The sequence below is a fragment of the Somniosus microcephalus genome, chromosome 5 (genome assembly GCF_052327205.1).
Source record: "Somniosus microcephalus isolate GS21.2 chromosome 5, FLI_Smic_1.0, whole genome shotgun sequence".
In the NCBI taxonomy this organism is placed as follows: Eukaryota; Metazoa; Chordata; class Chondrichthyes; order Squaliformes; family Somniosidae; genus Somniosus; species Somniosus microcephalus.
The window spans coordinates 97,624,137-97,636,767 of NC_140991.1; the positions used below are offsets into that span (position 1 = coordinate 97,624,137).

At 42.5% G+C, this 12,631-nt stretch overlaps 1 protein-coding gene across 2 annotated transcripts in view; it reads left to right on the forward strand.

Annotated features, from left to right (window-relative positions):
• The window catches only part of tbc1d5 (TBC1 domain family, member 5), a 508,566-nt gene that overhangs the window by 306,276 nt on the left and 189,659 nt on the right, over positions 1 to 12,631 (forward strand). For both annotated transcript variants that reach the window (XM_085988017.1, XM_085988016.1), the window contains exons 14-15: positions 5,403 to 5,488; positions 11,254 to 11,501. In XM_085988017.1, the coding sequence (XP_085844143.1) occupies positions 5,403 to 5,488; positions 11,254 to 11,501 (334 nt within the window). The remainder of the gene's footprint in view (positions 1 to 5,402; positions 5,489 to 11,253; positions 11,502 to 12,631) is intronic.

Here is a 12,631-nt window from a genome sequence, read left to right on the forward strand (position 1 = left end):
CTGAAACGTTAACTCTGTTTCTCTCTTCACAGATGCTGCCTGACCTGCTGAGTATCTCCAGCATTTTCTGTTTTTATTTCAGATTTCCAGCATCTGCAGTATTTTCTTTTTGTATAAGGATATTAGGATTTGGGGAGGGCTAGGGAGATTGGGACTAGAGGGCAGTCGGGAGATTGGGGCTCGGGGCAGGGAGAGGGTAACTATTCTGAATCTTTAAAAGTTCATTCGAAATGCATCCATGTAAATGATTATTAGTTTTATGATCAGTCAGTTTTGAACAACACCTAATGTAGAATAACTAGGCACACACTGTGAACAAGCTACAAATTACGGATACCGAAACGGATTAAGAGCTCAATCTCCAGAAGCACCATGCAATGTATCATTAACGCTGTAGAGACCAGATACTCGAGACTAATTTACTTAAATTGACTTTAGTTGCAGCAAATGTACGTAAGGAAATGCCTAGAGAATACAATTGTTAATGTCCAATGCAACCCAGGATGTTATCTGGATAATCCCCATCTTGTATTCGTGGACTACATTGCACTGCATCCTGGTGACTTATTCCAATAATGTTTATTGGTATTAGAATATTTACTTTCTTTTGCTGGGCTAAACTATTGATTGCCACACAATAAATTTGTAGTGGTTATATCACAGCTGGGAATTGTGTATTGTGGATATCATGAATTAACTATGTACGGAATCCTTGGCTTTATAGATAGAGGCATAGAGTACAAAAACAAGGAAGCTATGCTAAACCTTTAAATCACTGGTTAGGTCTCAGCTGGAGTATTGTGTTTAATTCTGGGCACTGGGCACCACACTTTAGGAAGGATGTCAAGGCCTCGGAGAGGGTACAGAGGCGATTTACTACAATGGTACCAGGGATGAGGAAATTCAAATATGTGGAGAGACTAGAGAAGCTAGGATTATTCTCCATAAAGCAGAGAAGGTTAAGGGGAGATTTAATAGAGGTGTTCAAAATTAAGAAGGGTTTTGATCAAGTAAATAAGGAGAATGTTTCCACCAGCAAGGGGATCGATAACCAGAGGACACAGATTTAAGGTAATTGGCAAAAGAGCGACAGGTGAGATGAGGAGAGTTTTTTTTGTGCAGCGAGTTATTATGGTATGGAATGCACTGCCTGAAAGGGTAGTGGAAGCAGATTCAATAGTAACTTTCACAGGGGAATTGGATATATACTTGAGGAGAAAATTTACAAGGCTATGGGGAAAGAGCAGGCGAGTGGGACTAATTGGATAGCTCTTTCAAAGAGCCGGCACAGGCACGATGGGCCGAATGGCCTCCTGCGCTATAAGATTCTATGATTCTTTGAATTACATAATATGTATTCCCCAGTAAATATCAATTTCAATGCTGTAATATTGCAGAGGGATTCAAATAACTATTTGCATTTTATTATGCCCTCTAACCCTGCAATATTGCTGCCTTGTAATTACTTCCAGATATGCATTATTCTACATGTCTGAAAGTGTGCACTTGCATCACGAGGAACTACTAATCTTTGGAGACTGTCAAAAAAATGTTGCTTGCCTTTCTAAGTGAAGTTACCTTTCTCTAGAAGAAACTCCCTAATGAGAAATAAATTGAATTTCAAACATGCCTCTCAGGAAAAACCCGAACGAGATGACATTTGCATGTATTAAATTGAGTTCACATGTCTACATGTGCTACACCTATGTTTTTGAGAGGAAATGTCAACTTCTGTTACAGTTTACATGATTACATTAAATGCTACGTGTTTAGTAAAACTGTCTGTATCTTTAGTGCGTGAAACCATTTTCTCCATGTTAAATCGAAGAAACTGTTTGGGGTGTTCAGTGCCTGTAACATAAGAATAATAGATTGACAATCACAGAGTGTCAAAATGCCCAGCCGGTCCTATCTATTTAAATGTAATTTTCTTCCGTGATTGTTTGACTAGGCCAGTGAAGTAGAGAATATAGCTGAGGGTAGGAAAAGCCAGTTGAATAAGAGCCATCCTGAAGAAGAGCATTAGCTCTAATTGGGGGGTCTGATCTCCAAATCCTTCAATCCTCCCAGCAGTAATCTGGTGGGCGGTACCCATGGGAGATTGAGTCTGGAAAGACAAAAGATAATTTAATATATTAAGCAAATTGGAAGTAACATTTTTGTAATGTTATAAAATAGTGTGAAAGTATGGGTTGTTTGAAAGATTTAATAAAACAACTAATTTTTATACTGTTGTTTTGATCCGTACAGATTTTTTATGCCGAACTTTAAAATGGATATCTTTTACTTTGATCCGTACAGATTTTTTATGCCGAACTTTAAAATGGATATCTTTTACAACAAAATGTCTTGTGTCTGTCATCTATGTAGTGACAATCAAAATAATGACAGTGTTTGTATCAGATGTAAATTAAAATACCAGTACAACTGACAGGTAATAAATATGAAAAACAGAGGCAATTTTTAAAAAGAACAAAAAAAATTGATGGTGAAAGATACAGTGCGGATATAAGCATGAATATAAAGTAAAATGGAAGAGGATAGGGAGACAGTCAATGGAACTCTGGAGAAAGTAGCAGAGAAAATCTGAGATCAAGAGAAGAGAATAAAAATGAGCAAGTAAAAGTATGGAAAGGAGTGAAAGAGTTGGTTATATGCAAGCAGAACATGGGGAGAGACTGTGGGGAAGTAGACAAAGTGATACAGAAGGAAATAGGCTGTAGCAAAATAAGGGACATTATTAAGGTTGGTGCCAAGGAAAAATTAAAAACTGAAGCTCAAATAGGTTAGCTCTGAAAGTTTCAGCAACTCCCATTCCAAATGAATAATTCACAATGTACATGATTAGCAGTCAACCTGTAAACGACCAGTAGTAAACTGTTGGAGGGGGTTAGAGGAATTAGGTTTACAGAAAAACAATAGTACCAGCAGCTAAGTGCATTAGAAAAATCAATTTTACAAAATCAACCATAATTTGTGCTTTAACAATTGTATATAACAGGAGTTGAGCTCACAGAAAGGTGTCACATAGATTAACATAATCCTGCTACATTATCCTTTCAGTACTATAATTAAACAGTTTAAAGACAAGGTTCTAGTACAGGGAATTTAGACAGTAATATAATTTATTATTAAGCTTTGCCTTCACCTACTTTGTTATTTAAAATATTTGTAATTACCACAGGAAAATATTTTTAGAAAGGGCTAGAGTATCCATTTTACAACCCGTTTCAAGTCTCTGTTGCAGCCCCCACATTGGATCCTGTCCCATGCACTGTTTTGATGATTCCCTGCTGACCCTGATGTCGCTGTTAATCCCAGATGTCAATGGGCCGGATATTCCGATCCCTACGGGTGTGTACGCGCTGTGTACCCACCTGTAGGGACATTGGAAATGCCGGCTTCAGACATGCACTGCGCATGCGCTGGAAACCGGCATTTCCGATCTGTCAAGAAAGCTCTTGACAGATCCTCCGGCTGCTCGGGAGAAGGGCCTCTGCGGGTGGAGAGTTCCGCTTTTTGGAGACCCTCCGCCTGCAGAAAACACTTACAATTTTTGCGCCTGGTAAAAGCAGGCGTAAGGCCTGCTTTTACCAGGATAAGAGTTGAAAAAAGTGAAGAAAATTTTTTTTCCGCTGATTTATCATTTAAAAATACTTTAAAGAAAGATAATACTATAGCAAAATACTGCAGATGCTGGAAATCTGAAATAACAACAGAAAACGCTGGAAAAACTCAGCAGGTCAGGCAGCATCCGTGGAGAGAGAAACAGAGTTAACGCTGATGAAGGGTCCCAGACCTGAAACGTTAACTTTGTTTCTCTCTCCACGGATGCTGCCTGGCCTGCTGAGTTTTCCCAGCGTTTTCTGTTGTTATTAAAGAAAGGTAAGTTTATTTTTAGACCCATTAAAAAATTTTAATTATTTTTTTCAAAAATTTAAATTTTTGTTTAAAATAGTTAATTTATGTAATTTCAAGTTATTTTAAAAATGTGATGTTTTTTAAAAATTTATCTGAAGTTTTACTATGTTTTGGGGGTGATCTCCATTCATATATTTGACAGGTCTTCCTGTCAAAAGTATGAAGGGAGATTCCCTTCTCTGATTGGCTCCCCATGGCCCATGTGATTCCAGGGACGCTGCAAACTACCTGCGCCTCTGGGATACATGGGTCCTGCGCACTGGCAGTTGGAGAGGCCCAGCAGTGGAACTGTGCGCCTCCCGGGAGCCCTCAGGTAAGGGCGCAGATTTTTCCAGATCGCAGCCCTCCACCCGCGGGTGGCCTGTGATCAGAATATCTGGGCCACTATGTCCACCAACTTTTTGAGGAGCTCGGGTTGGGGAGTAGGCAGCTAAATATTCAAAGAAGCTGCCACAAAAAAAATTGGAGGGCATTATAGTGGTCAGTCAGACCTAGACAGCATGGCGTGGAGTTTCTGCTAGTGGCGCAATCGGCAAAATGTGCCCAGAATGCGCAGGACACTGCTCCGGTTTTGCCGAGACGAAGTTACGCAGAAGATTCCATGCAAATTCATTAATATATGCCCTAACGTAAAATCTATGAATCTGCGCAATCAAGCACCGTAATCGATCTTAATTGATTTGTGACTGGAACAGTGCATTCTCACGAAGAAAAGTGGGATTGCCAAGAAGTCTTCAACTGACTGGTCTAATGCACTTGGTCTTACTTTTTAATTGGCTTCATTTGACTGCTGGTCACATGTCTTATATGCCAAGGTCAGATCAATTGACTGAATTTAAATTAATTGCAACAACAGGAGAAACAAACCTGGGTCAGGCTTCAGTTGACTGCTGGTCACTGCAGGTCAGGTGACTAATGGATTCCTGTGACCACGGGTGACTGCCTGAGGATCTGAGCGCAATGTGATGAATATCCCCGAATGGTGCATTTGGCAGAAACTAGCCATTCCGACCTGGGGGTGTAGCCAGTTTTATGGGTGGAGACTGCTTCGGACGAATGGACTTTAGAACTAGCTTAAAAGTTTGCAGATACTCCGGTGTAAAGTGGTTATGGGCGCAACTCACTTATGCTTAAAATTCCACTATCTGATATCTGGGCGGAAATCATGCGGAAACTCCAGGCCCACAGATTGAGTGAGCAATATAACGGAGAAGGGATTCTATTGACCAAGCAACATGGGATGCGTGACCAATCAAATGAGCTGTGATGTTTTTTGCAAGTTTCTTAAAGTGTAGTCAAAGCATCAACTATTTTATGATCCAAGTAGATTTGACCTAATTAAATAAATACAACAGTTAAAATCCTGTCAATGGGTTCTTATTTGTCCAACCTTGGAACTCTCATTTTAGAATATAAAATAATCACTTACTATATTTTCCTGTACAGCCTATAAATTTGTTTCACACTTTATTTCTTCCTAGAACAACCCAAGACCAGTGAATTACCAGTTCCAACAGAATCTAGATTATTACAGGGCACGTGGTGCAGAGATTGTAAATAAGACACGGTAAGATTTCCAGACAGATACAATGTTACACTTGTTATTCCTACCAAGCTGGAATGATAACACGTCCTAGCGATTGCACTTTTGCCTAGTTCCAGCTAACCTGAAGACCAAGGCTAGATACCTCTTGGCCAAAAATTTGTAGGGCTTTGATGAGGGTGTCCGCAGTTTCAGCCAACGCTGCTATTTTGTCTGCAAAATCCAGATCTGTATACATACAGTCATTGCCAAGACTGGTCCCACGTCCATTTTATCATGTTGTACATACTCTGTCATCCAGGTTCAGTGATCCTTCTGTCACAGGAATTGACACATTCCAGAGTCACTATAGCACGCCTTGCTGAGGCTCGGTGGACTGGGCAGGACTCAACAGATGTGGGTGGATATACCTATGCTCATTCAGGCAACCATGATGGACAACATCTCCAAGGTGTAGCTCTTGCCATGGATTACCATAGATCCAAAGAACTCCTCACTTGAAAACCAATAAATGAACAACTTCTTACAGTTCATTTTGTTCATAAATATGGATATTTATCAGTAATAGTAGCCTATGCCCCAATAAATGTGGCAGACTCCGATGATAAAGACAAGTTCTATATATGTCTCCAGGCAGCCATCACGTTAATATCCCAATAGGAACTGCTGTTCCTATTGGGAGACTTTAATACTGCCAGATCAAAGTTGGCTAAGACCATTGAAGCATATAGCCACAGACATCTAAATTATAATGGCGAGTGACTTTTTAAATCTGTGCTGCCCACGGCTTCAAGATAGAGGACATGTTCTCTTCCAGAAAAGACATCCACAGATACAGAAGGTATAGCAACAATGGAACTACCAAAAAGGAAATAGACTGCATGACTCGTTGGTGTGCAGTTGATGATGTCCGGGTCTTCAGAAGCACTGAATGTGGCAACTCAGAACAATGTCTTGTAGTTTGTGTAGCTCTGAAATTGAAAAAAAATTCTGATCTCCTCAGAGGCTCAGCCATCAATCAGTTTGATGTTGAGAAGTGCAAGTCACTATCAATAAAATATAATTTCAAACTTGAACTGTCAATCGCTTTCAGGCGCTCGCAGAACCCATAGGGCGGCACTATAGAAGATGTCCTAGGAGGTAGAAACTATAGGTGCTCCAAATGGATCACTGATTATACGCGTGACCTGGTTGAGCGCTGTTGGAAGGTAAAACTCAACCAGGTTCTACAGCTCAGGGAGCTAAGATGACAGAATAAGAGAGACAAGGAGGCCTACCTGACATGACTGTCAGAAGAGACAGAAACAGCAGCACATCGCAATGACACCAAAAAACATGGAACAGTAAAGAGGCTGCGGAAAAAAGACGCCCAGCCCTCAAGTGACCCCGTACCAGCCACCAATGGAGACCTGTTTACCAATTGTAATGACCAACTAGAGTGATGGTGGGAATGCAGCCATGAGCTGCTCACATCCACACACGCAGTTCCATCTCAGGAATTCAGCGATAGAGCCTTAAGTGAAAGATTTTTTTTTAAATTAGTTTATGGGATGTGGGCGTCGCTGGCATGGCCACCATTTATTGCCCATCCCTAATTTCCCTTGAGAAGGTGGTGGTGAGCCGCCTTCTTGAACCGCCACAGTCCGTGTGGTGAAGGTACCTCCATAGTGCTGTTAGGCAGGGAGTTCCAGGATTTTGACCCAGCGACAATGAAGGAGCAGCGATATACTTCTACGTCAGGATGGTGTGTGACTTGGAGGGGAACTTGGAGGTGGTGGTGTTCCCATGCGCCTTCTGCCCTTGTCCTTCTAGGTGGAAGAGGTTGCGGGTTTGGGAGGTGCTGCCGAAGAAGCCTTGGCGAGTTGCTGTAGTGCATCTTGTAGATGGTACACACCGCAGCCACAGTACGCTGGTGGTGGAGGGAGTGAATGTTTAAGGTGGTGGATGGGGTGCCAATCAAGTGGGCTGCTTTGTCCTGGATTGTGTCGAGCTTCTTGAGTGTTGTTAGAGCTGCACTCATCCAGGCAAGTGGAGAGTATTCCATCACACTCCTTACTTGTGCACTCCTTAATTGACATATCTCGCAAACACCCCATGCTAGAGGAGATTAAAGAAGCCTTAGCTAAATTGAAGAATGAAAAAGCACCCGACATATGTGGCATCACCCTAGAACTCCTGAAACGACTGATGATAGCACTATCAATCGCCCGCACCTGTTAGTTTCATAAGTATAGACTAATTAAACTATTTGCCACCAGTGGTGCCAAGGCACCCTCTTATATTTTTATAAAGGCAAGAGATCCGAATTAGACTGCAGGAGTATTAACCTACTGTCAACAGTTGCTAAAGTATTTGTTGGGGTGATGCTTGTTCGCATCAAGAACCCTCGGAGAAAAACACCATAAACAACAGTTGGCGTCACAGAGAATAGGTTCACCATTGAACAGATACTTGCACTGTGGCAGGTGGCAGCCAAACAATGCAAATATAATGCGATAGCAAAATACTGCAGATGTTGGAAATCCGAAATAACAACAGAAAATGCTGGAAAAACTCAGCAGGTCAGGCAACATCCGTGGAGAGCTGCTGAGTTTTTCCAGCATTTTCTGTTGTTATTTTTAATGCAAATATAATGTTGCCTATATCGATGTGAAAAAAGCTTTTGACTCTGAGCAGAGTGCTTAGGGCTCCTGTTACAATCTCCAGGTATTGCTACCAAAATTATATCATTAATCAGAGACACAAGCATCCGGGTCCGTATTGACAGAAAGCTTCTTGAGCCTTTTGAGTTTAATACCAAAGTATATCAGGGTTCTCGCCCCAATGTTGGCCAAGACCTGAAGGACATGGCTGCCAGACTGGGCTTGCGACAGATGGTAAGAGAACCAACATGAGGAAAAAGCAGACTGGACCTCGTCCTCGCCAATCTACCTGTCGCAGATGCATCTGTCCATGACAGTATTCATAGGAGTGACCACCGCACAGTCCTTGTGGAAATGAAGTCCCATCTTCACACTGAGGACACGCTGCATCGTGTTGTGTGGCACTACCACCGTGCTAAATGGGATAGATTCAGAACAAACCTAGCAGCTCAAAACTGGGCATCCATGAGGCGATGTGGGCATCAGCAACAGCAGAATTGTATACCACCACAATCTATAACCTCATGGCCTGGCATGTCCCTCACTCTACCATTACCATCAAGCCAGGGGACCAACCCTAGTTCAATGAGAAGTGTAGAGGAGCAACACCAGGCATACCTAAAAATGAGGTGCCAAACTACAACACAGGACTACATGCATGCTAAACAGCAGAAGCAGCATACTATAGACAGAGCTAAGCGATCCCACAACCAACGGATCACATCAAAGCTCTGCATTCCTGCCACATCCAGTCGTGAATGGTGGTGGGCAATTAAACAACTAACATGAGGAGAAGGCTCCATGAATATCCCCATCCACAATGGGCGGGCAGAGCTCAACACGCGAGTGCAAAAGACTGCAACCATCTTCAGCCAGAAGTGCCAAGTGGATGATCCATCTCGGAACCCTTCTGAGGTCCCCACCATCACAGAAACCAGTCTTCAGCCAATTCGATTCACTTCAAGTGATATCAAGAAATGGCTGAGCGCACTAGATACAGCTAAGGCTATGGGCCCTGACAACATCCCGGCTATCGTGCTGAAGACTTGTGCTCCAGAACTAGCCGCACCTCTAGCCAAGCTGTTCCAGTACAGCTACAACACTGGCATCTATCTGACAAAGTGGAAAATTACCCGGGTACGACCTGTCCACAAAAAGCAGGACAAATCCAGTCCGGCCAATTACCACCCCATCAGCCTACTCTCAATCATCAGCAAAGTGATGGAAGGTGTCATCGACAGTGCTATTAAGTGGCACTTACTCAGCAATAACCTGCTCACTGATGCTCAGTTTGGGTTCTGCCAGGACCACTCGGCTCCCGACCTCATTACAGCCTTGGTACAATCATGAACAAAAGAGCTGAATTTTAGAGGTGAGGTGAGAGTGACTGCCCTTGACATCAAGGCAGCATTTGACCGAGTGTAGCATCAAGGTGCCCCAGTAAAATTGAAGTCAATGGGAATCGGAGGGAATACTTTCCACTGGCTGAAGTCATACCTAGCACAAAGAAAGATGGTTGTGGGTGTTGGAGGTCAATCATCTCAGCCCCGGGACATCGCTGCAGGAGTTCCTCAGGGCAGTGTCCTAGGCACAACTGTCTTCAGCTGCTTCATCAATGACCTTCCCTCCATCATAAGGTCAGAAGTGGGGATGTTCGCTGATGATTGCACAGTGTTCAGTTTCATTTGCAACTCCTCAGATAATAAAGCAGTCTGTGCCCACATGCAGCAAGACCTGGACAACATTTAGACTTGGGCTGATGTGTGGCGCGAATGTTACTTGCCACTTAAGTGCCAGGCAGTGACCATCTCCAACAAGAGAGAGTCTAGCCACCTCCCCTTGACATTCAACGGCATTACCATCGCTGAATCCCCCACCCTCAACATCCTGGGTGTCACTATTGACCAGAAACTTAACTGAACCAGTCACATAAATACTATGGCTACAAGAGCAGGTCAGATGCTGGGTATTCTGTGGCGAGTGACTCACCTCCTGACTCCCCAAAGCCTTTCCACCATCTACAAGGCACAAGGCAGGAGTATGATGGAATACTCTCCACTTGCCTGGGTGAGTGCAGCTCCAACAACACTCAAGAAGCTCGACACATTCCAGGACAAAGAATCCTGCTTGATTGGCACCCCATCCACCACCTTAAACATAACACTCCCTTAACTACCGGCGCACCATGGCTGCAGTGTGTACCATCTATAAGATGCACTGCAGCAACTCACCAAGGCTTCTTTGACAGCACCTACCAGTCCTGCAACCTCTACCACCTAGAAGGACAAGGACAACAGGTGCATGGGGACACCATCACCTGCAAGTTCCCCTCCAAGTCGCACAACATCCTGACTTGGAAATATATCGCCATTCCTTCATTGTCGCTGGGTCAAAATCCTGGAACTCCCTCCCTAACAGCATTATGGAAGTACCTTCACCTCACGGATGACAACGGTTCAAGAAGGTGGCTCACCACCACCTTTTCGAGGACAATTAGGGATGGGCAATAAATGCTGGCCTTGCCAACGATGCCCACGTCCCACGAATGATTAAAAAAACATTATTCTTGCCAGGTGTTGACATTATTGTACAAATTCTTGATACATTTCTATCAAATTCCCCTCTGCTATCTTAAGACGTGCTAACCCATTTATTTTAAATGGGTTAAAGTTTCCATTAAAATAGTGGGAAAAGGAATTTGACAGTTGACATTTGCCTGTCATTCTTTTCCCCCTATTTTTACCCATTCTCTTTATTTAACTTAAATTTTACTATTTTTCCCACCCAATCGATCTTTACTCACCCTTTTCTAATTTTAATATACTGTACCTTGCTTAAGCTACTACCTTATTCTCTTTTAAGAGAATGTATCGGCTCCACTTCAGCAATGGTTTGTGACAAAGAATTCCACATTCTAACCACCCCCTGTGTAAAGAAATTGTTCCCAATCTGCTGATTAATTCTGTGTGTAATCATAAATTTGTGCTGTGTTGGAGGAAAGTGCTTTTGTTCAACGAGGAGTATTTTTTGCATGTTGTGAACATTTTTAGTTGATGCTTTGCATTTAGAGACATGTAATTTTCAAATTGATTGTTGATGCCATTAAGGTATATATAAAACATTCTTAATTATTTGATCATTTTTCAGCACTGGGGCAAAGGTTGCTCCCCTCAACATCAATAAAGTGTCCAGTAGCCTAATGAACCTTGGACGGAAGCTGATAAATCCAGCTATCTTAGTTGGTGGTACCAGCAGTTTTCAAAATGTTGGAACAAACTACATCAGCAATCCTGCACCCCACCCATCCTCCCACAAAGTTATGGTGGAACACACCCAACAGCATCAGCAACAGCGAATGATGAAATCTGAAAGCATGCCTGTGCAGCTCAGCAAAGGTAAAAGTTAATAAATTATATATTATGTGTTGTAATGTAGTACCCTAGGCAGTAATACAAAGTGGTGCATTTGTTTGAGGTTTTAGCACACCAAAGTTAGTTTTGACTCATGAAAGATGCGCTAAAATAAAGATGGAGATTCTAAAGTTGGAAGATCACAAGATACAGCTATGGTAAGCCATTTTTTCCCATGTTAGCTCACCCAACCAGGAAGAACCTGCAGTCTCTTCTCATCCCCTATTGAACTCCTTGTCTAATGTCACAGTTTATCTGTACTGTACTGTTTCACTATCTTAGGTGCATTTACACTGCAGTGTCTGAGAGCATAGGCTGTAGTTTGGGTCCCAGTAAGGCAGAACCATGTTTGCATTGCCCAGCTCCTGTCTGGCCAGAGTTCTAACAGTGTTTTGTGCACACCATTCTCTCAACAATTAGAAACTGAAATGGGGAGAATCCCCACTCACTAAATGTTTAAATTGAGGATTGGTGGGTTTTACATAGTGTCCAGATGGTCCAACTGAGCACTTTGTAAATCAGATTTGACATGGCGCTGGATTCACATTTTACATTCCATGTGGTGTCAAGCCAAAGCAGTATGAGATTACCCTTCAGGGATTCTCAATCTGTAGTTATGTTGGGCCCTGTCACTGGATTCACACTGCCAGTAAATGCACCCTTGTATACCTCCTAAAAGATCCTTTCTCAAAGACCTCTGGTCAAAGCTGAAAAATCCAAGTTTCTCTAGATAGTCTCAAAGCTCAGTCCTATGATGTTTGATTCTCTGGTGTTGGATTCTGGGTTTTATTATGTCCATTTTGTACTTTCTTTGGAAAATCCTTTATCCCTCTTTTCCTTTTAGATCTTCTGTGACTTCTTGCTCTTCCTTGATCTGGAAGTATCAAATGGTTGCACCCTGTACTTGATCCATGATCACTGTTGGTGCTGTTTCATGAATATGAAATAGGAGATCACCTTCTATCATCCTGATAGTTCTCTGTCTCTTCACCCCCACTCCGCCCACACATGAACTCACAAAATGATAGAGCTATCCACTGCCATAAGCAGTTTCACCTAGAGATCCCAACAGAGATTTGGTAATACTTGCCCATTAAGAGCAGCTGAATTTTGAA